The 20,585-nt window shown below is 53.6% G+C and overlaps 2 protein-coding genes across 11 annotated transcripts in view; one reads left to right on the plus strand and one right to left on the minus strand.

Annotated features, from left to right (window-relative positions):
- ABCB9 (ATP binding cassette subfamily B member 9) overlaps positions 1-15,327 on the minus strand; it is a 33,631-nt gene extending 18,304 nt beyond the window's left edge. For 2 of the 8 annotated variants that reach the window (XM_078061063.1, XM_078061057.1), the window contains exons 1-4: positions 14,706-15,327; positions 10,921-11,001; positions 8,111-8,260; positions 2,754-3,433 (exon numbers count right to left, since the gene is read on the minus strand). In XM_078061063.1, the coding sequence (XP_077917189.1) occupies positions 2,754-3,348 (595 nt within the window). In that variant the 5' untranslated portion in view covers positions 3,349-3,433; positions 8,111-8,260; positions 10,921-11,001; positions 14,706-15,327. Of the gene's footprint in view, positions 1-2,753; positions 3,646-8,110; positions 8,261-8,600; positions 8,741-10,920; positions 11,002-14,705 lie in introns of those variants that run through there. The other 6 variants (XM_078061056.1, XM_078061062.1, XM_078061058.1 and 3 more) reach the window with 6 other exon arrangements.
- Positions 15,328-15,690: 363 nt separating this feature from the next.
- OGFOD2 (2-oxoglutarate and iron dependent oxygenase domain containing 2) lies at positions 15,691-20,460 on the plus strand. Of its 3 annotated transcripts, XM_036080302.2 has the most exons (7): positions 15,691-15,826; positions 16,181-16,237; positions 16,956-17,069; positions 17,158-17,257; positions 18,718-18,845; positions 19,074-19,331; positions 19,406-20,460. In XM_036080302.2, exons 1-7 carry the CDS (start codon positions 15,695-15,697, stop codon positions 19,667-19,669), a joined length of 1,053 nt encoding a protein of 350 aa, XP_035936195.2. In that variant the 5' UTR covers positions 15,691-15,694; the 3' UTR covers positions 19,670-20,460. The 3 variants fall into 3 exon arrangements, with proteins under 3 accessions (XP_035936195.2, XP_077917190.1, XP_035936220.1); XM_078061064.1 differs by lacking the exons at positions 15,691-15,826; positions 16,181-16,237; positions 16,956-17,069 and having other exon boundaries at positions 17,155-17,257; positions 18,626-18,845; XM_036080327.2 differs by lacking the exons at positions 15,691-15,826; positions 16,181-16,237; positions 16,956-17,069; positions 17,158-17,257 and adding an exon at positions 18,328-18,595.
- Positions 20,461-20,585: the final 125 nt, after the last annotated feature.

Here is a 20,585-nt window from a genome sequence, read left to right on the forward strand (position 1 = left end):
AGCTCTTGGAGAGTCAAAAGTCATACATGCGTTTTCAACCATTCCCCGTGTTGTTCAAGGGTCAACAGTATCTCCAGAATCCAACCTCTTTCAATGCCCCTACTGCTCCCACCTGGGTTCAAATCTCCAACCCCACTTGGACTTCCTCAGCCAGCTCCTGGTTCTCCCTGCTGCCACCCTTGTCCCCATCAGTCTGTTCTCCACCCAGCACACAGTGGGGCCCTAGGAAACCCAAGTCAGACCTTGTCACTCCTCAGGCTTCCATCTCATTCAGGGTAAAAATCAAAGCCCTTAGAGTGGTCAGTGGCACCCTACATGACCAGGCACCTGCTACTGCCCCGAATTCATCTTCTACTCTTTCTGCCTACCCCCCCCCACACACACATTGCTCCAGCTACACTGGCCTCTTTGCCTTTCCTTTCACAACCAGGCCCCTTCCTGCCTCAGGACCTTTGCACGGGCTGTTCCCTCTGCCTAGAGCATTGTTACCCTGGATATCTGCTCCCTCATCTTTTCCAAGTCTCCAATGCCCCCCAATAATCCCATAGGTGTGGCATCACCAGTCTTCCTGTTTTACAGATGAGGAAATCAAGGCTAAGGTACTTGCCCAAGGTTTTCTAGTTGGGTTGCTATGAAATCCATATAAAAGAATTTCAATGTGCTAGGAGATGCTCCACACTAAAACTAACCTTTTTTCACAATGGGCAGTTTTTCTTTTAGATCATGAGGTTTCAGAAAAAGCTGGCCCCACCTGGAGGCTTGCTGATTGAGAATAATTATCAGTAGTCATAGTCCCTAACTTGTGTGAAGTACTTACTTTTGCTGGCACCGCGCTCCAGCTCACCCAACTCACAAGAGCCCAACAAAACCTCACTGTTGGGATGAGAAGCTGAGGCTTGGCCAGGTTCCGTAACCTTGTCTCAGGTGATCAGTGCAGTTGGGGGCCTGATCTCGAGTCCAAGTCCTTAACCTCGACGCCATCCTGCAGGCTGGCAGACTCTGCTCGGCTGTATTTTAGGACATTTGTATTCCCCGAGCACACAGCAGCTGACAACAGGGCCCCAGTGGTGGTGGGGGAAACGAGGTCGTGGGTGACATCTGCTCACACAGATAGGATGGTCATGTGTTCATTCCTTCTGTGAGCCTGCCTCCGTACCAGGTTGTGGGGGGAACTGGGGTGAGTCAGACCTGGCCCAAAGGGGGGGGCAGGACAGTGGACGCATGATTTTCATGTCACCAGTGTTACAACTGAGGTGCAGATAAAGGATCACAGTCAGTATAATTCAAGAGGGCTTCTTGGAGGAGGGGACATTGGGACCTTGAAACATGAGCAGGAAAAACTATCTGGTTAAATGGAAAGGGGTCATCCCAATACTCACAGCCACTGAAATCTATCGGGAGTGTTCTAGGTGCCAGGAGCTATCTGCAGTGTCTTATTCATATTAACTTACTGAACCTCATAAGCCCCTATTGCGATAGGTACCGTTATTATGCCCATTTTACAGATGAGGAGACTGAGACCCCGAGAGGTTAAGTAACTTGCATAAAATCACACAGCGGTCAAGGGTTTGAGACTGAGAGGGCAGAGGGTCGATAGTGAGAGGAAAGGGGTCAGCTTTGGGGCTTGCCTGTCCTCTCTGAGAACACTCTGGCTTTGGGGCTGCTCCCAGATGCTGTCTGTTAAACGTGTAACAACTCAGAACTGCTAACATTTCTGTGTACTTACCATATTGTACTAAGCTCCGGACCTGTCCTTCTCCTATCTGTTTTATTCAAGTTTTCCAACGTCATGAAACATGGGGGATGCTAACAATCCCCATTTCACAGAAGCAAGGCTCTGAAAGTTCCGATAACTTGCCTGTAAGCACACAGCGAGGTAAGGAGCAGGACTGCAATGCATGCCCAGGGCTTGTGGCCCACGGAACCCATGGAATTTTGACCTTGAGATGTCACCTTTCCACCCACCTTGTCTGAGCAAGCACTTTCACACTGTTTGGGCCAGAACCACAGTAACAAATACATTTTATGTGACAAACCAGGACACACTTACATGTAGGCACACGTACCGAAAATAAGTTTCACCAAACAGTACTTACTCTTACCACAGACAACATAATTCTGACGGTCTCTAGTATATTCTGCTTCATCACAAAAAATGCTTTGTTTGACCCAGTGATCCCACTTCCAGGCATTTATCCTACAAATACACCAACATTTATATGAAATGTGTACGAACTAGGTTATTTACTGTAAGAGAAAAGACTCGAAACAACTTGACGGGCCAACAAAAGGAGACCAACTAAATAATCTCTGGAATGGCCTCACAGTGGACTATTACGCAGCCAAATAAAAGAATGAGGTACTGATTAGAAATTTCTAAAATACATCGTTAAGTGGTAAAAGCAAGACACGAAATAATGTGTGAGAGGTGGTGAGAGTAACAGGTTCATTTTTGCTTGTAGCTTCCAGAAGGAAACCCTGGAAGAATATACAGGAAATGAAGAAAAGCAGTTTCCCACCCACTTGGAAGCTTCTGGAACATTTTCCTGTAGTTAGCCCTCGGCAGGGAGATCAGGGTAGTCAGAGGCAGAATTAGGAGTGAAACTCTCAATATTTGCCTCTTCACATCAATTTGATGTTTGAACCACGTGAATAAAATGTTAAAAGATTTAAGAGGAAGGACGCGGTAGTTATATCTACCCCCCTAAGTTGCTTTCCGGGGTGCCTGCCAGGCCCCCTGGCTCCTCACTTACCCAGAGCCGCCACGATGAGGAAGAAGGAGGCCGCCACGAGGAAGGCCACGTCGGGCTTGGTGTAGGACAGCAACTTTTGTAGCGTGGCCCCAGATGCCTGCTCACGAGGGGGCCGGTGCTCCCCCGGGAAGCCCTCGGCCCTGGCCCCCGGCTCGAGGGCCTTGGCGTCCGGCCGCACCGTGGACAGTAACCACCAGAGCACGAAGGAGGCGGTGAGCGAGATGTAAGTCCACACGAAGAGGGCCCAGAACCACGGGTCCCGGACCGGCTTGCGCACCTCGGAGAAGAGCAACAGCTTTACCATGGTGTAGATGCCCACGAAGAGGCACACGAGGGCGATGATGGTCCAGGAGGCCCGAAGCCGCCGGGGCCCCAGGGCGCTGTTCTTGGCCACGCCGATGGTGGCTCCGAGCAGAAGGCAGCTGCGGTAGAGGCAGGCTGCCCAGAGGTCCAGCACCGAGTCAAAGATGTTGAAGTGGCGGATGTCCTCCAGCAGGCTGCGGTCCAGGTGGCTGAGGATGTAGATGGCCGTGGTCATGCCGACGTCCATGCTCATGAAGGCCAGGGTCACCACCACCGCCTTCCACAGCTGCATTCTGCTGGCTGGCGGTGGGCAGGTGCTGAGGAGCAGGCTCTAGCTCATGGGGGCAAGGCCATGGTCCGTGGGGGCGAGGCCAGACCTATCGGGGGCAACGGGGCAAGGGGTTCAGGTTTGCGACTTGTTGGCTGTGTGACTATGAGCAAGTGGCTTGAATCTCTGGGCCTCGGTCTCCTCATCTGTCAGATGGCAATGTTGGGAGCACTGAATTCACAGGACTGGTGTGAAGATCCCATTCGTTTAAAGAATGTTTCCTGAGTACCAATGGGTATTGGGTGGGCCAGACTCTGTTCTCTGTATTGGGATTTAACAATGAACAAACACAAAGATCCCTGATTTTGTGGAGATGACACACCCATGTCAGAGACAGACAAACACAATAAGTAAATGATATAGTATGTTAACAGCTAGGGGCTGATGGGGCGCCTGGGTGGCTCAGTCGGTTAAGCGTCTGCCTTTGGCTCAGGTCATGACCTCAGGGTCCTGGGATTGAGCCCCACATCGGGCTCCCTGCTCAGAGGAGAGCCTGCTTCTCCCTCTCCCCCACCCCTCCTCCTGCTCATGCTCTCTCTCAAAATAAATAAAAATTTTAATTAAAAAAAAAAGAGCTAAGGGCTGTGGGGAAAAGAATGGGGAACAGGGAATAGGGGGCGATGGGGGGTGAGAGCAGTTGTAAATAGGGGGTCCAGGGAAGACCTTGCTGTGAAGGTCACCCTTGAGCGAGACTGAAAAGAGGTGAGGTAGTCCACCGCGTGGGTATCTGGGGGGAAAGCATCTGCGGGTAGAACAGACAGTGCCGCGGCCCTGGGGTAGGAGGGTGCCGACGTGCTTGAGGGATCCCATGGGGTCAGGGAGGTGAGGGTGCCGGCATCTGGAGGACCTTATAGATGTAATCGAGATAAGCAAAGAGTGCAATAAATGGTCGCTGTTTTTACTACTAGTAACTAGTATGAGTACTAGTACTACTATTGCACTACTACTAATTTCTCTGAACCCGTTTCCTCATTTTTAAAACAGCCATGAGGTTCAGTGCATGAACATCCGTTCTGGGCACAGTGCCTGGCTGTGATTGTTACCACTGTATACAGTGGGTGCATAATAAGTGTTTGTTTACTTCTCTCCTCCCCAAATCAGGCCTTAGACCAAGATTGGGGTGGGGGGGGTGGCCAAAGGCCCTAGAGCAACCCAGGGACTTTCACATCTGCCTGGAAGTTTCCAGAATATTTTCCTTCAGCCCAGGTTGCCCTTCATCCCCTGACCTAGGCCCTTTTGGCCTTCTGGAGCTTGATGTCTGCTTTGTCCAAAGCAACCCCCACACTGGGCCGCTTGGAACTGAGACAGTTCTTAGGAGACCCCAGGAGCTGCAGGAATCCTGCAGGATGTGGGGGCCTGGTGGCAATGTTTGGAAGTGGGACCTATCCAGGGCAGGACGGGGACTGGGCTGAGGGTGTACCTCTGAGTGCTACCTCTTGACTTGGGTCCATCCCTTTTCTTCCTGGAGTCTTTGTCATCCCATCTGCAAAATGTGCAAAGTTCTAGAGTCCCTAAGTGGAAAGGAGAGGCATGGAACACCAGGAGGGGTCACTCTGAGTAGTGACTGAGAAGGGGGTCAGCTCGAGAGACCCTCTCCCCCACAGCTGTGGTGCCCAAAGGCTAGTGGCTCATGTTCTGGAGTGACAGAAATCCTACATACCCCATGAGGCAGTTGCTTCCATATTCCTATATACAGTTGGGGAAACTGAGGCACAGAGAGGCAAAAGCATATGCCCCATATCACTCTGCCAACAAAGGCCCAAGCCAGGACTTGGGCCAGTATGTAAAGGATCCTAGCACCTAACTCTCAACCACTGGTTGAGGCAGGTGCCTAATAAGTATAAGCAAACAGTTATGTAACAAAGCCCTTCCTCTGGGCCTGGTCTTTTATATAACTTTTTAAAATTTTTTCTAAATAGCATTTAATTTCATTTTATTTTTAAAGTAGGCTCCACACCCAACATGGGGCTTGAACTCACGACCCTGAGATCAAGAGTCACACGTTCTACTGACTAAGCCAGCCAGGAACCCCAGGCCCGGCCTTTTATATAGGCCACACACTATATGTGTTTGCTTATTTAATCCTTGCAACAACTTGTGAGATTTGTACTATCCTCAACCCCATTTAGCAGATGGAGAAACTGAAGCCCAGAGAAGTTATGAACTTCTGCAAGATCACACAGCTGGTGAGTAGCAGAGCTGGGATTTGAATGCAGAGCTATCTGGCTCCAGAATCTGGACTCTAAACTATGAAGCTCAAACACTTGTCAATATAACAAGTGCTGACAGGGAGTGTTTGTCTAAGGATTTAAATGCATGAATGTGATTTAAATACATGAATCTTCACAAGAACCCTGTGAGGTAGGGTCTATTATCCCCATTTTACAGTCAAGAAAACCGAGGCACAGAGAGGTTCACTGAGCTGTCCCAGATCACACAGGTAGGAAGTGGCAGAGGTGGGATGTGAACCCAGGCCGTGGAGTTCCAAAGCCCTAATGCTTCAAAACAGCCTCTCCAGGGGTAGGCAAGACCCCCTAATGATGCTGGGGGGGGGGGTTGTCTGAGATGCAGAAAGGACCCAGGGGTGTGACAGTCCCTGAGCCTGGGCCCCGCCTAGAGCCCAGCACTTCCAGGCAGACTCCAGTCCGTGCCAGAAAAGGCTCCCTTGTCAGCAGGTGCACCTCCAAGGGAAGCCAGGGCTGAATGGGACCAAGGGCAGGCGAGGGAGCAGGGCTAGGGCTGGTGGGAACAGTCACCCCCTGCCCAGGCCCTTGCTCCAGCCCAAGCCCCAGCTAGGCTGCCAGCAAAGGTTCCTATCTGCTGCAATGCAGAGGCCTCGGGAAGCCAGTGAGTGGGTGAGCGTGAGTCGGAGCCCAGGGAGGGATGGTCCTGGCCCAGCGCCGCACCAGGCCTCCTGGCCAAGCCACTGCCTTCCCCCCAGGCCCTGCCAGCCACCTTGGCTGTTGCTCACCTCTTGGTGGGCACAAGGAGTTCCTTGGCCCTGGAAGGGAGCTGGGGTACAGAAGTGGGACAGGAGACAGATTTGCCAGACACCAGCTGAGGGACTTGGCCCACTCTTCCTGCTGCCACTCCCCGTCACTGGGGGAGTTCCTTCCCAATACCCCTCTGCTTGGGGTAATGTCAACCCCATTTGACAGTCACCAGCAAGGGGTGTTTATCTTCACCAGTATAAGCAAAGTTTCACACTCAGCATCACAGACTATCTGAACCACATTATATGGATGGGGAAACTGAGGCACAGAGAAGCAGCAGGGGGTGAAGCCTGTCTAGAGTCACCCAGCAAGCTGAGGACAGAGTAGCTATAGCACCACGGCCCCAGACTCCCAAGTGCTGAGTCCTCGTACTCCAGGCTCTGATGGAGCAGAATCCAACTCGGGTCGGGTTACAGCCCTTGGTGGGGACAGGCTACTCTGTTATTTTTAAAATTTACTGAGCAGGAGGGTGAAGGGGACAAGACCACCAGCCAAGACTGTGAGGAGGGGAGAATGGGGACCATCGGGCGGCTTGGAGGCACAGCCCTGCTCTCCAGCTGCCTGATCTGGTGGATGCAGCTGAGCTCAGCCAGGTGGAGCTGGAGGGCAAAGTGTGAGCACATGGGTGACAAGAGGGGCCTGAGGGACAAGGACAAGGTGGTGGCCAGAGGCCAGAGCAGGCCCTGTTCAGGATGTGACATGGCCCGGGAAGACAGGGGCAACTCGTCCTGCCCCCAGATGCTAAGGAATGGCACAGGATTAGCAAGTGACCCCATCCCCACAGGGGGTCCTGCCAAAGGCTTTTAGTCTCAGTAGAAATGGTGGTTGGGGCACTTCCAGCCGTCAGCTGCACGGAAGGAAAGTCCGCAGCACCCAGGAGATAATAAATGACAATTATTATTACAACCGTAACAGCGACCGTTTACAGCATGCTACTCACTGCCAAACAATGGGCCAAGTGCCCGGCACCTCCCATTCTAGTTCATCCTCGCCACTATTGTGGGAGGTCCTCACGTAATCACCCCCACTTTACCGATGGGGAAACGGAGGCCTGGGGAAGTTAGGTGGCATGCAGACAATAGGCAAAGGCAGGACTGAAACCCAACACTTGACTCTCTGGGTGGGACGTGCCCAGGCTACTCAGGGACCACGACAAAAGGGCCCTCAAGGACCTAGGTGGTCCAAGCAGTTTGGTCCACTCCTAACGTGGTGAACTTTTCACCCCAAATTGTCATTTGCCCAGCAGTGGAAAGGCCCATTCACTGCTCAGCAAACACTGGCCAATGGAGGGTGGTGTCACTGGGGGGTTTCGGGACATAGCGCCAGGACTGGGCTGGGTCCACTTTGTTCCATCCTGACTCCAGCCTTGCTCAGCCCACCACATCTCACACTGGGACTGGCCCTCTCTCAGAGACTTGGGAAAGTTGTTTCAGGTAACTCGTGGTTCTAGGCGAAGGCAAACTGGGGAACTATGGTGGCCTTCCTACAACCCTCCTCTGGTCACCTGCCACCTGCCCTCTGAAGCAGGGATGGAGGCCAGCCTATCTCCAGGGGGTGGGGCAGAGGGCAGAAGACACTAAATCCTGTCAGACCAGCTTAAAGCTATCTTAAATGACATCAGGTGGGGGACGGGGGCATTCTGTTTTAACACAGACCCAGAAATAAGGGAGGAGCCCCTGGGAACCCACAGGCCTACAGCCAGGGGGATGCGTGTGGAACGTCAGCCCACTGACCAGCGGGGGAGACCGAGGGGAAACGTCTGCCAAGATCCGCAGGCCCAGGTCGGAACCCCCAGGCTTCTGCCACAGCCAGGGTGCTCAGGATCCGTGGGCAGGCGCCGCTGTAGAACGTGGGGAGCCCTGGGAAGTCGCACCAATCCGTTCCTAGGGGGAGAACAGCCATCCCAGGATCCTCCCCAAAAGGCGCCCACACCATTTTCCAAGAGGCAGCGGCGCGTGAGGAGTTAAAAAAAAAAAAAAAAGCAACATTCGCCCTGCGGGCGTGGAAAGGATGCTGCTGCAGGGATGGGGGGCTGGGACCTGCGGCCGAGGGCGCCTGGGGACAGGGGCGGAGGCGAGAAGGCTCCCAGAAGGGTGCCACCTTCAACAGTGATGCCTACTCCACCTCTGAGGCAGGGGGACCCAGACGCCCCCAGCCCGTGTCCGGCTTGGCACCCCGGCTAGAGAACGACCCGTCCGGGGTTCCCGGGCGCCGCGCTCTTACCTGTTACCTTACCTGGCACCAGGTGAGTCGTGGGGAGGGGGCGCAGAGGGCTCGGGTCGTCAGGGGCGCAGGTTCCGCGCAGCTCATTGGCGACTGCGCCCAGCGCCGCACTCGCTCCGCTCCTCCCGCCGCTCCTCCCCGCCTCCCACCCCCGCTGCGCCGCGGCAAGGTCGGAGCAGAGCGGGGCGGGCGCCCAGGCCAGCTGACGGGCGGGGCGGGGCTCCGGGGCGGGGCGGGGCCTCTGGGGGCGGGGCCAGAGCTAGCCCTACCCCCTCTGTGCTCCAGGTCTGGAGGGCCCAGGCCCAACCTGGGGGGCGCCAGGTCTTTAATGGGTCTTTTCCTCTGGAGGGACAACCTGCCAGCCCATGAGGGTGGGGGCTATGATCTTTCCTTCCTTCCTTCCTTCATTTCCTCCCTTCCTTCCTTTCTCCCTCTTTGTCTTTCTCTCTGTCTCTTTCTTTCTTCCAACAAATATTTGTGCAGCATCTACTATGTGACTTGTGCCATTCTAAGCTGTTGAGATGCAACAGTGAACAAACAGAATCCCTGCCCTGCTGGAGCTGACACTCTAGTGAGGGAGTCAGGGAATACATATGATAAATAAGTCCACTATATCTGTTGGAAGGGAATACATTTTATAGAGAAAAATAGAGCAGGATAGTAGGGATTGGGATAGGGGAAACAGCAATATACACCGAGTGATTGCTAGGGTGCTAGGAATATGGCTGAGTGTGAAAAAAGGAAAACCCCCATCCTTTGCAGAATAGGGGAGACAGGAAATCAACAGGTATATACATAAAATAATTTCATTTAGTGGTAAGTGCCATAAAGGAATAAAATTGGGTGGGGGCATGGAAAGTGACGCAGGGCTACCCGAGCTGGGCAGGGCTCTCTGGGAAAGGTGCAAGGTGAGCAGGCTTCTAGGCGAAGGGTGTGGCCTGAACCAAGAGCCTGGGAAAATAGGTCAAGGTCAGAGGGGGTGGCAAGTGGGGCAACACACAGCCTCACCTCTCCATCCTTCAGTCAAAGGCTTAAAGCACTCTGAATTTAAAACAGCCTCTGCCACTCACATGGGACAGCCTTCTTCAAGGAGAATTTGGCAAAGTTCAGATTTTAAAAAGCTTTTTTTTTTGACCCAGTAGGAATTTCTTCTGTAGATAAGACTGGTAGAGGGGAGCAAAGATCCTAGTTTGCAAATAGTTACTGTAGTAGCAAAACTCTGAAAATATCCTAAATACCCTTCCATAAGGAACTGGCCAAATCATTACAGAGCGGGGCTCAACAGACCACCCTGTGGCAGGGGAGAAAACAATGAACGTATGTACGTGTCTGTACACAGAAGTTATGTAAAGGTATGGAATGACCTCCTAAACGGGTTGAGTAAAAACAAGGGACAGAATAAAGTTGGAGTCGGTTAATGTTCGTGCAAAAACAAAAGCAAATATATGATTGTACGTGAAGAAAGTATCCTGGATAGGCTATCCAAAAGTCAGAGTGACTCAGAGCTGGGTCCAGATCCAGGCTCCGTCATTTTTGCTGTGTGAAAACAGCCGACATGGTATTGAAGGAGAAAAACAACGTTGGAGGACTGACGCTGCCTGACTTCAAGACTTACTCTAAGGCTACAGTAATCAAGACAGTGTGGTTTTGATGAAAGAACAGACACAGAGATCAATGGAACAGTATAGAGCATCCAGAAATAGACCCCTATAAATACAGTCAACTGATCTCTGACAAAGGAGCAAAGGTAGTACAACGGAACAAACACAATCTTTTCCACAAATGGTATTGGAACAACTGGATAGCCACATGCCAAAAAAAACAAAAAAATCTAGACTCAGACCTCACACCTTTCACAAAAATTAACTCAAAATGGATCACAAACCTAATGTAAAATGCAAAACTATAAAACTCTTAGAAGACAGGAAAAAATCTGGATTTTTCTTGGCTATGAAGATGATTTTTAGGTGCAACATCAAAGGCACAATTCATGAAAGAATTGATAGGCTGAACTTCATGACAGTTAAAAACTTCTGCTCTGCAAAGATGCAGTCGAGAGAATGAGAAGACAAACCACAGACTGGGAGAAAATATTTGCAAAAAATATTATCTGACGAAGGTCTGTTATCCAAAATATACAAAAACACTTAAAACTTGACAATAAAAAAACCCAAACAACCCAATTTAAAAAAGAGGCAAGAGACCTGAACAGACATCTCACCAAACAAGATATACAGACGGCAAATAAACATATGAAATGATGCTCAATGTCATGTCATTAAGAAACTGCGAATTAAAACAACATGATACCATTACCTACCTAATGGAATTGCTAAGATCCCAAACACTGACAACACCAAATTCTGGTGAAGATGTGAGCAACAGGAACTCTCATTCACTGCTGGTAGGAATGCAAATAGTAGAGTTACTTTTGACGGGTTTGGTGGTTTCTTATAAAACTAAACATACTATTACTGTATGATTCAGCAATCATGCCCCTAGGTATTTACCCAAATGAGCTGAAAACTGATGTCCACATAAAAGCCTGCAAGTGGATGTTTATAGCAGCTTTATTCATAATTGCTGAAACTTGGAAGCAAGCAAGATGTCCTTCAGTAGGGGGATGGATCAACTGTGGTCCATCCAGACAATATAGTATTATTCAGTTATCAAGCCACTAAAAGACATGAAGGAAACATAAATGCCTATTACTAAGTGAAAGAAGACAATCTGAAAAGACTATATGCTGATACCAATTATATGACATCCGGAAAAGACAGAACCATGAAGGCGGTAAAAGGATCAGTGGTTGCCAGGGGTTGGGGAGGAGGGAGGGATGAACAGGCAGAAGCGAAGAGGATTTTGAGGGCAGTGAAACTATTCTGTAGGAGACCACAATGGTAGATATGTGTCATTCTACATTGTCAAAAACCACAGAATAGACAACTCCAATAGTGAACCCTAGTGTAAACTATGGACTTTGGGTAATAATGTGTAACAAATGTACCACTCTGGTGAGGGATGTTGATAGTGGGGGGGGGGGAGTGGGGCATATGGTCAATCTGTACTTGTCACTCAGTTTTGCTGTGAACCTAAAACTGCTCTAAACAGTAAAGTCCAGGGGGCACCTGGGTGGCTCAGTCGGTTAAGTGGCTGCCTTCGGCTCAGGTCATGGTCCCAGGGTCCTGGGATCGAGCCCCGCATCGGGCTCCTTGCTCGGCGGGGAGCCTGCTTCTCCCTCTCCCTCTGCCTGCCTCTCCCCCTGCTTGTGTGCACGCTCTCTCTCTCTCTCTATCAAATAAATAAAATCTTAAAAAAAGTAAAGTCTTTTATAAAAAAGGTTAAAATGGTAAGTTCTATATTATGTATACTTTACTGCAATAGATAAATTACAGGTGTTCCTAGCAGCTTCATTCGTGACATCTCCAAACTGGAAACAATACAAGCGTCCTTCAACTGCAGAATGGCTCAGTGGATGGAGTGGGCCCCCAGTGGAATACTAGGCAGCCACGAAGAAGCGTGAGTGGCCACTAGGCTGGGCAATAGCCATGAATCTTACCCACAGAATGCTGAGTCAAAGAAGCAGTATACAAAATAATACATGGTATATGATTTTATTTGTACCAAATTCAGCAGCAGGCCAGACTAATCTTGGCTCTTAGGAGTCAGGGTAGTGATTAGCCTTGGGAGGTGGGTAGTGGCTGAGCAGGGACACGGTGGGGGCTGGAATGTTCTGTTTTGGGATCCGGATGCTGGTTACATGGGTGTGTCTAGTTTATAAAAATTCACCAGCTGTACCCCTGAGATGTGCCCTTTTTTGTAGTGTGCTCTGTGTGAATTCAAAAGAATGTGTATAGATACATAGAATTATACGAAAGTGCAAACATGCATATATACACGTACATACGCACGCATACACACCCCCACAAATACACTCTGGAATCAGATAGAAGGATGGGTACTGTAATTCTGGTCCTGTCACTTACTAGGTTTATGGCCCTAGACAGGCCCCTGTACTTCACTGAGCCTCATCTGTAAAATAGGTTTAATAGTGTCTCAAACAGGAGCACCGCCTAGCTGGCTCATTTGGCAGAGTGTGCGACTCTTGGATCCCGAGGTTATGAGTTCGAGCCCCACGCTGGGTGTAGAGATGACTTAAAAAAAAATCTTAAAAAATATATAATACCTCACACAGACAACAAAAACACATCAGTGCTGGTTGAGAGCACATCGATCCAGTACTATTAATATTCTTGCTGTTGTTCCCTTTGGTGATTGAGCCCAGGCTGGGGCGGGGTAGGGGTGGAGACACTGCTTCCAAGGAGAAGGGGGACCACTGGGAGAGCCAGTCTAAACTGATATGCAGAACATGCTCATCTTGCAAACTGCTGCAAAGGGAGGAATCTAACCGTGTGCACTGGGGGGAGGATGCATGTGCCAGGCCTGCCTTGGGCTTCTGGGGGAGGAAGACAGGGGTAATGCACACAGAACTGGGGAAATGGATCCTTTCCTGGAGAGCAGGGCCCTTCACTATCGCTGGGCAATCAAGACACCCATGAAAGTTTAAACTCCTTCTCAGACCACACAGCTCTCGGCTGGGGAGCTGGGTCCTTGAGGGGGAAGCGGCCCTGAGGGTCATTCTCCCCCTTGGGGAAGCCTGGTACCTTCAGGAGGCTTGGGCTGGGTCCCAGGCTCCGTGGCCCAGTAACCTAGATTTATTGCCTGAAGAGGGGAAAGGGCACCGAAGGAGACAGAAAACAGACTCCTGTTCCATTCCAGACTCCACTCCTTGAGAGCTGTGTGGCCTTGGGTGGGCCATTCAACCTCTCTGACCTTCGTTTTCCACCTCTGTAAAACGGGGACAACTCCTACCTCACACGGTTTGTTGTGAGGATTTGGCAGCTTCCCTTCACATGTACAGTAAAATCCAAAATGTTAACAGTGGTCTCCTAAGCCCAGTGATTTGGCCCGAGGACCACTCTGTCCTCATCCCCTAGGATTTGCCCTCTTGTATGCCTTGCTGCTCTTCAAGCATGGCAAGCTCATCCCACTGCAGGGGCTTTGCAATTTTAATTCCCCTGCCTAGAACTCTTTCCTGCCAGATCTTGCTGCAGCCATTGGAGCTTGGCTGAAATGTCACTTTGGGAGGCTTTCTCCGGTCATTCGGTCTAAAGCGGCCACCTCCAAGGCACTCACCATCCCATCACCTGGCTTGTCTTCCCAGCACTTACGACTGAATGAAAATAACTTGATCTTGTATTTATTTCCTTGCTTACTCCTGTCTCCCCACCTTGACTGAGCTTCAGAAGGGCAGGGAGCTTATCTGTCACTCAAAACACACTTCCACATGCTCACATGCAAACCTCCCACACTCAGGACGGTCTTGCTGCCCCTGGCCAGCCAGTGTGAAAACCAATCAGGCTGTTGGTGTAGGTTTTTCCCTGAGAGCAGAAGCCTTTTCTCAGCCCCTCAAGGTGCTGGCAGGAGCCTTGGACCCTCAGACATGTTGGTGGAGAAAGCTGGAGAGGGCAGCCTGGCATGGTCGCACAGGATGTGAGGGTCTCCCACCTCCTTCTGGGGCCCTGGGGCTTCGGTAGGAGCCACAGGCAGGCCTCGCCGCCTAATTTCCCACAGAACTGGGAGGAACCAGGGACTGTGTTGGATGTGTGAGTGTGGGTGATAGGTGTGTGAGGATGAGTGTGTGGCTGTGTCTGTATGTGAAGTGTGTGTGAGTGGGTGTGAGTGTGTCAATGGTATGAGCATACTTGTGATGGTGTGTGCATGTGTGTGAGCACAGAAGGGTGTGTTGAGTGTGTATGTGTCTCACTGCGAATGTGAATGCGTGTAAACCCGTGCATACACGGGGGAGGGGAGGGAGGAAAGCATCAAGAAAATAAATGCTAACAAGCACAAAGAGAAAATCCGAAATCCCTCATAATCCAGCCCCTCAGAGAACCCCTGTTGCGGTGAACTCTGGGGCAGGCAGGTCGCCGCCCCTCTCTGAGCCTGTTTCTCCATCTGTAACATGAGTGACATACTACCTCGCTCAAAGCTTTGCTGTAGGGATGAAAGGACAGAAGGTGAAAGTCGGCCAACAGGAGTTACCATTCGTTGTCACTGTGTATCCGGGCTAAAAGCTGGAGTCTTGAGGCCCCAGTCTTCCTCCCCACCCCCATCCTCGCACCACGCTGAGCCAGGGACGGAATTCTGGGGGCAGGGAACAGGACTTCATCCCCTACTCCCAGCCTTAGTTTTCCCCATCTCAGCATGAGGTCCAAGCTTCCTCCCGGGGCTTTGCAGACCTGGACCTGCGGGGTGCATGGCGGACCAAGGTGGGGGTCCCCGCGGCAAGGGACCTAGGAGCTACGATGGGTCTCCCCGATGTACGGGAGCACGCTCGGAAAGAAACATACTCAGCTCACACTGCGGCTGTGCAGAACTTGGACCGCGCCGTGCGGGGTGTGGCCGTCAACAGACCACACCCCGTTCCCCGCCCACACCCGAATCCTTCGGCCCAGCCACCGGAAGTCACGCCGGACGGAGCGTTTTCGTGTGGACGCTGCCCCGGGGCACTCAGCAGCGAATCCCGAGCCCGCGGCGGAGGCTCGAAGGGTGCCGGACAGGGACCCGGGAAGAAGGCTAAGCCCAAGCTCAGACGCACAGAACCGGCTAGTTGCTAGTTGGAGAGAGAGATCGGACCCCAGAGCTCCTCTAACCGTCCTCCTGCCGTTGGCTGCCTCTTCAAAAAGCTCCGAGCAGAAAAGGGAGGTGGCATTTAAGCAAAAGGCCTTGGGGGGTTCCAAGTCCAACTTGTCCCCGGCCTGTGAGGGTGTGGCTCAGTTTGCCTATCTGTAAAGGGGCGACTAGTCCCCGCCTCGTGGATGGGGAAACTGTGAGGCGGGCGAGAAGACCCGGCCCGGGAGCACCTCTGCCCACCGCGGACCGTTGTCTGGGGCGGAGTCTTCGTTCTCTTCCGCACTCGGGAACTCGGGACGGACCCTTGCCGCTGGTTCCACACGGGGCCCCGGCTCGGCGGGGGGGCGCGCCGGAAGTGCTCCCGCGGAAGCCGGCGGGGCGGCGCGCGCCCCTTCACCATGGCGACGGCTGGGGCCCCGCGGCGCTTCTACCGCTGCGCCTGCTTCTGCTCCGAGAACTTGTACGTGGCGCGCTACGGGCTCCACGTGCGCTTCCGGGGCGAGCAGCAGCTGCGCCGGGACTACGGCCCGGTGAGTGGCCTCCACTGGCTCTGCGGAGAAAGGGGCGGGCAGGCCGTTCGCTTTGCCCGGGTGCTCCGATCGGACAGCAAGGAGGACATGATTTCTGGGTGCCTCGGTTTTTTCACCTGAAGTGGGGATAGTAGTATCTCCTTAGCGAGGCGGTCGTAAGGAATGAGTGAGGAACCGTCCACGTAAAGTGCTTCGGGCAGGGCCCGGCGCGGGGATGCTCTCTGCTTAGCGTACTTACCGAATTTCATCCTCACAATGACCCCGTCAGGTCGGGGTTCTCATCTCCATCTCAACGAGGGGAAACTGAGGCCCAGAGACCTTAAGTGACTTGCTCACTGGATTTTCTGCTCTCAGATCCTGCGCAGCCGAGGGTGTGTCAGCCCCAAGGACTTCCAGCAGCTGTTAGGAGAGGTAACACTCCCCACCCTCCACTGCCCCCTCCACACCCAGCCTAGCCCTTCCTCTTTAGATTGGTGCCAGCAGTTTGAGGGGGCTTCCCAGCCGTAGGCCTGCCAGTCCCAGCTCCCTGAAGGGCTCCTTAGACCTCCCCTTGCCCTCTTCCTGTGCCCCCTCACTGCAGCACCTGGGGCCTGGCACCAGAAAAAGAAAGTGAAAATGCCAAGTTGTCTGCCTTACACCCTCTTAAGACACTTGCCTAAGGCCTCACAGCAGGTGGAGTTGAGATCCCACCCAGGGCAGCTGGGCTCCGGCCTCTTCATGTCTTCACTCACTGCCCTTTGGCTGGTGCCAGGGCTGCTGGCATCTTCTGTCTCCTTCCCCACCTGGGGGTGAGTAAGGGGAAGCTTCCCAGGCGAGCCGTCTGCAGCCTCTGGAACACAAGACTTGGCTGGGATTCCACTCCCCTCCCTCAGCGGCCCAGCTAGTTGGGTATGTCCAGGGGTTCCCATCCCAGCCAGACTCTTAATGGTGCAACCCAGAGTGGATGGAGTTGCCTTCAGCTAATAGCTTGGCACCTGCAGTTTACCCTGATAGAATCAGGTGTGTAGGGAGACTTGGCTCTCAACCCAGGCCCTGCTCCCTTCCTGAGCCTGTTTCCTCCTCTGTACAGTGACCTTGGGGGGAGGGGATGTGAGGCCCCATCTTGGTAACTAGGCCCTGTGCCACCCAGCTTGAGCAGGAGGTGGCGCGACGGCAGCGGCTGGGGCAGGAGTCGGCTGCCAGGAAAGCCCTCATCTCAAGCTCCTACCACCCAGCGCGGCCTGATGTCTACAACACGCTGCAGGTACCTGGCAGGGCAGATTACTGGAAGAAGCTGGAGGCATCCAGGCTTGGGGCCTATCTGCCTCACAGCTAGTGTGTTCTGCCCCCAGGATGAGGCTCTGGCCCCTGAGTTTTTGGCTGCAGCTGAGTACAGCACATCACCGGGTGCAGACCTTGAAGGCCTTCTCCAGCGGCTGGAGACGGTGTCTGGTGAGGTCTTGGCCCCATCACCTAGTAGGACTAGGACTAGGGGGTGGGAGACTGGGGTCCTTCCACCATGTCTGCCTCTAAGATCCAGCTAGAAGGGCTGGTGGGACTGACCTGCCAGGAGCAGGGCATCTGCATTCACTTAGCTCACTTGCCCAGCACATACTCACTCAATGCCTGTGTCAGGTGTGAACCAGCTGGCATGCCCAAATGGGGGGGACTGAAGAACTTAACAAAGGGACAACTAAGACAGATGTGCATGATGGTGAAGGACCCACCCCAAATCCCCCAGCCCAGGACTAACAGCAGGCTGGGGAGAGACAGTTCCTATCCCTTGACCTGGAGAAGTGGGCAAGAGTGAAGTTTCTTGAACCTGCCATGACTGGAGTTGTGGGAGAGGGGCTGCCAGGTAACTGCTGTGGCCCTGAGCAGAGGCACAAAGCCAAGCTCAGATGCCCCATCTCTCCTGCCTTTGGATCTCCTGCTGGGATCTCCCGCTGGCTAAACCCAGCAGGAAGTGCCAGCCCTTCCAAGTTCCTTAATCCCTCTGCCTCAGTGTCACCATCTGTGAAAGGAGAGAACTAGTAATACCCATCTCCTAAAATGTGATTAACTGAGGTTATGTGCCTAATAGGCTGGGTGCACAGCGCTCAGGAAAGGTTTCCTTATCTTACTGTTACTGTTATTCCTCGGTCTGGGGGTCCCGTGGGGAGACAGGTGTACAGTGTTTCTCCCTTTATGAAGCTTGTGTTCTCTTGTGAGGCACAGGATGGAATGTGAATGAGACTGTCCCTCCTAGCCTGGAGGGACTCCTCCTCATTGCCACCCACTTCCCATCAGTGGAGATTGTGTGAAGGTTGTCTGGGTGGGGCTGGGCTGTGTGTCAGTGGAAAGTGTGGGGGCCACACGAACCCCGCACCCCAGGGCGTTGGTGCATCTTCCAAGAAATGTGTGCATTTCTGATCTGAGCCTGGCTTCTACCTAACAGGGCCCAGCAAGAAGGAGCAGCCCTCCTCAACCTTCCTGTGTGGGGAACAGAGGCTCCAAGGGGCACTTCAGTTGGGGTGCAAATGTTGATGGCTCATGGGGGGCCGTGCAGAGAAAGCCTGAGGCTGGCTCTGTGATCCCCGCTTGGCTCCATCACTGGCCTGCTGGGTGTCATTGGGCTAATCCCTTCCCATCTCTGGGCCTCATCAAAACTCACATCGGAGTCTAGAGGCTAGACGTGTGGGCGCCTGTGGAAGCAGGATGAGAGGCTCCAGGGACAAATGAGGGGGCCCAGGAATAGGCCTTCCTGCTGCCCACACAGTATGTCATTAGTGGTCACAACAGCCCTGACAGGTGAGTACCCACGTTGTCCCCATCGTACAGGTGAGGAAACTGAGGCCGAGGGAAGTGACACGGCATGCTCGGGCTCACAGAGCTCACGAGGACGCAGGCCCACACTGTCCTTACCTTCGCAGGGGCGAAGCGTATCTACCGGCTGCCGGTGCTCACGGCACCGTTCTGCCAGGCCCTGCTGCAGGAGCTGGAGCACTTCGAGCAGTCAGACATGCCCAAGGGAAGACCCAACACCATGAACAATTACGGGGTGGGTGAGGCAGGGACGGCGGGGGCTGGGGGGACGTGTCTGCGGTGCTGGAGAAGAGCTGCTGGGGCCTGTTGGGGTCTTGGTCTCCCCGTCTGTAAAATGAGGTCATGGTAGGATTATTATGAAGCTGGTACCTGCAAGTAACAGTGTCCTTGGCAAGAGACTCCCGCAGGGACCCAGGCTGAGGCGCCGTCAGTTTCCCTGCTGACCCCCGGGTCCCCCTCCCAGGTGCTGCTGCACGAGCTAGGCCTGGACGAGCAGCTGGTGACGCCCCTGCGGGAGCGCTTCCTGCAGCCGCTGACAGCGCTGCTATACCCAGACTGTGGCGGGGGCTGGCTCGACAGCCACCGGGCCTTCGTGGTCAAATACGCGCCAGGCCAGGACCGCGAGCTCGGCTGCCACTATGACAACGCCGAGCTCACCCTCAACGTGGCCCTTGGCAAGGCCTTCACGGGGGGCGCCCTGTACTTCGGGGGCCTCTTCCAGGTGAGTGTGTGTGACCCACGGCGCAGGGCCTGGGGCAGCCGGGAGTGCCCAGGCCTGAGCCCCGCTTCCTGCAGGCGCCTTCAGCCCTGGCCAGGCCCCTGGAGGTGGAGCACGTGGTGGGCCAGGGCATCCTGCACCGGGGCGGCCAGCTGCACGGGGCTCGGCCCCTGGGCACGGGCGAGCGCTGGAACCTCGTCGTCTGGCTCCGGGCCTCTGCTGTGCGTAACCGTCTGTGCCCCATGTGCTGCCGCAAACCTGACCTGGTGGACGACGACGGCTTCGGCGACGGCTTCACCCGCGAGGAGCCCCCCACGGTGGATGTGTGCGCTCTGACTTGAGCCAGGCCGGGCCGTGTGGGGGTAGCATGGCAGGCCAGGGCTCTGCCTCCTTGGGTTGGGTGGGACGGGAATAAACTCCCTGCAGCCCTCAGGCACTTCTTGGTTCAAAAGGACACACCAGCTTCTGCGTCATTCTTTCCCCAGACAGGCTGGCCTGGGTCAGGTTTGTTAGAGCCAGAGCCTGAGATGGGGATTCCTGGGCGGGTGGTTTGTTGAAGGAAAACCTTCAGGAGAAGGGCGTGAGGGAAGGACAGGGCGGGAAGGAGCTGGGCCAAGATGTGATTTCAAAGGGCATCCAGCCTCAGCCCAATCCCGCGGAACACTCTGGAGCATGAATCTAGCAGTCTGCTCCCTGCGTCAGAGAGGCTATAGGGTGTGTCTGGGCTGCGCTGGGCGGGTGAGTGGGGAGGTGGCAGTAACTTCCCAGATACCCATCTCCAGGGCAGGTTGGCTCCCGGTGACCAAGGGAGCCTTCCAGAGAAGAGTACAGGTGAGTTAGGAACACACACCACGGCAGGGATGGAGAGCATCTGTCTATAAAGGGGATTGGGGTGAGCCACCAATAGCAACTTCTAGTTGGTGATGAGGGCTTAGCACAGCGGGGTTTAAGAGCAGGGACTCTGGAGCCAGGCTGCCTGGGTTCAAATTCCGATTCTGCGGCTTCCAATGGTGTGACTGTGGGGCAGCCACGGAACCTCTTTGTGCCTTGGTTTCCTCTCCTGGAAAGAACCTATCTCCTAAAGCTGTTGTGAGAGTCAAATGAGTTAACGTTCATAAAGTGCTTTACAGCAGCCCTCTGTGTTTGCTGTCATTATTATTGAAAAATTCGCACCTGGGCAGCTCCCAGACTGGGTGGAGTGCGGCTGTGCCGGGCTTGGGTTGTACATCTGCAAACCAAGGGTTTCCGTATTGAAAT

The sequence above is a fragment of the Halichoerus grypus genome, chromosome 13 (assembly GCF_964656455.1).
Source record: "Halichoerus grypus chromosome 13, mHalGry1.hap1.1, whole genome shotgun sequence".
NCBI lineage: Eukaryota > Metazoa > Chordata > Mammalia > Carnivora > Phocidae > Halichoerus > Halichoerus grypus.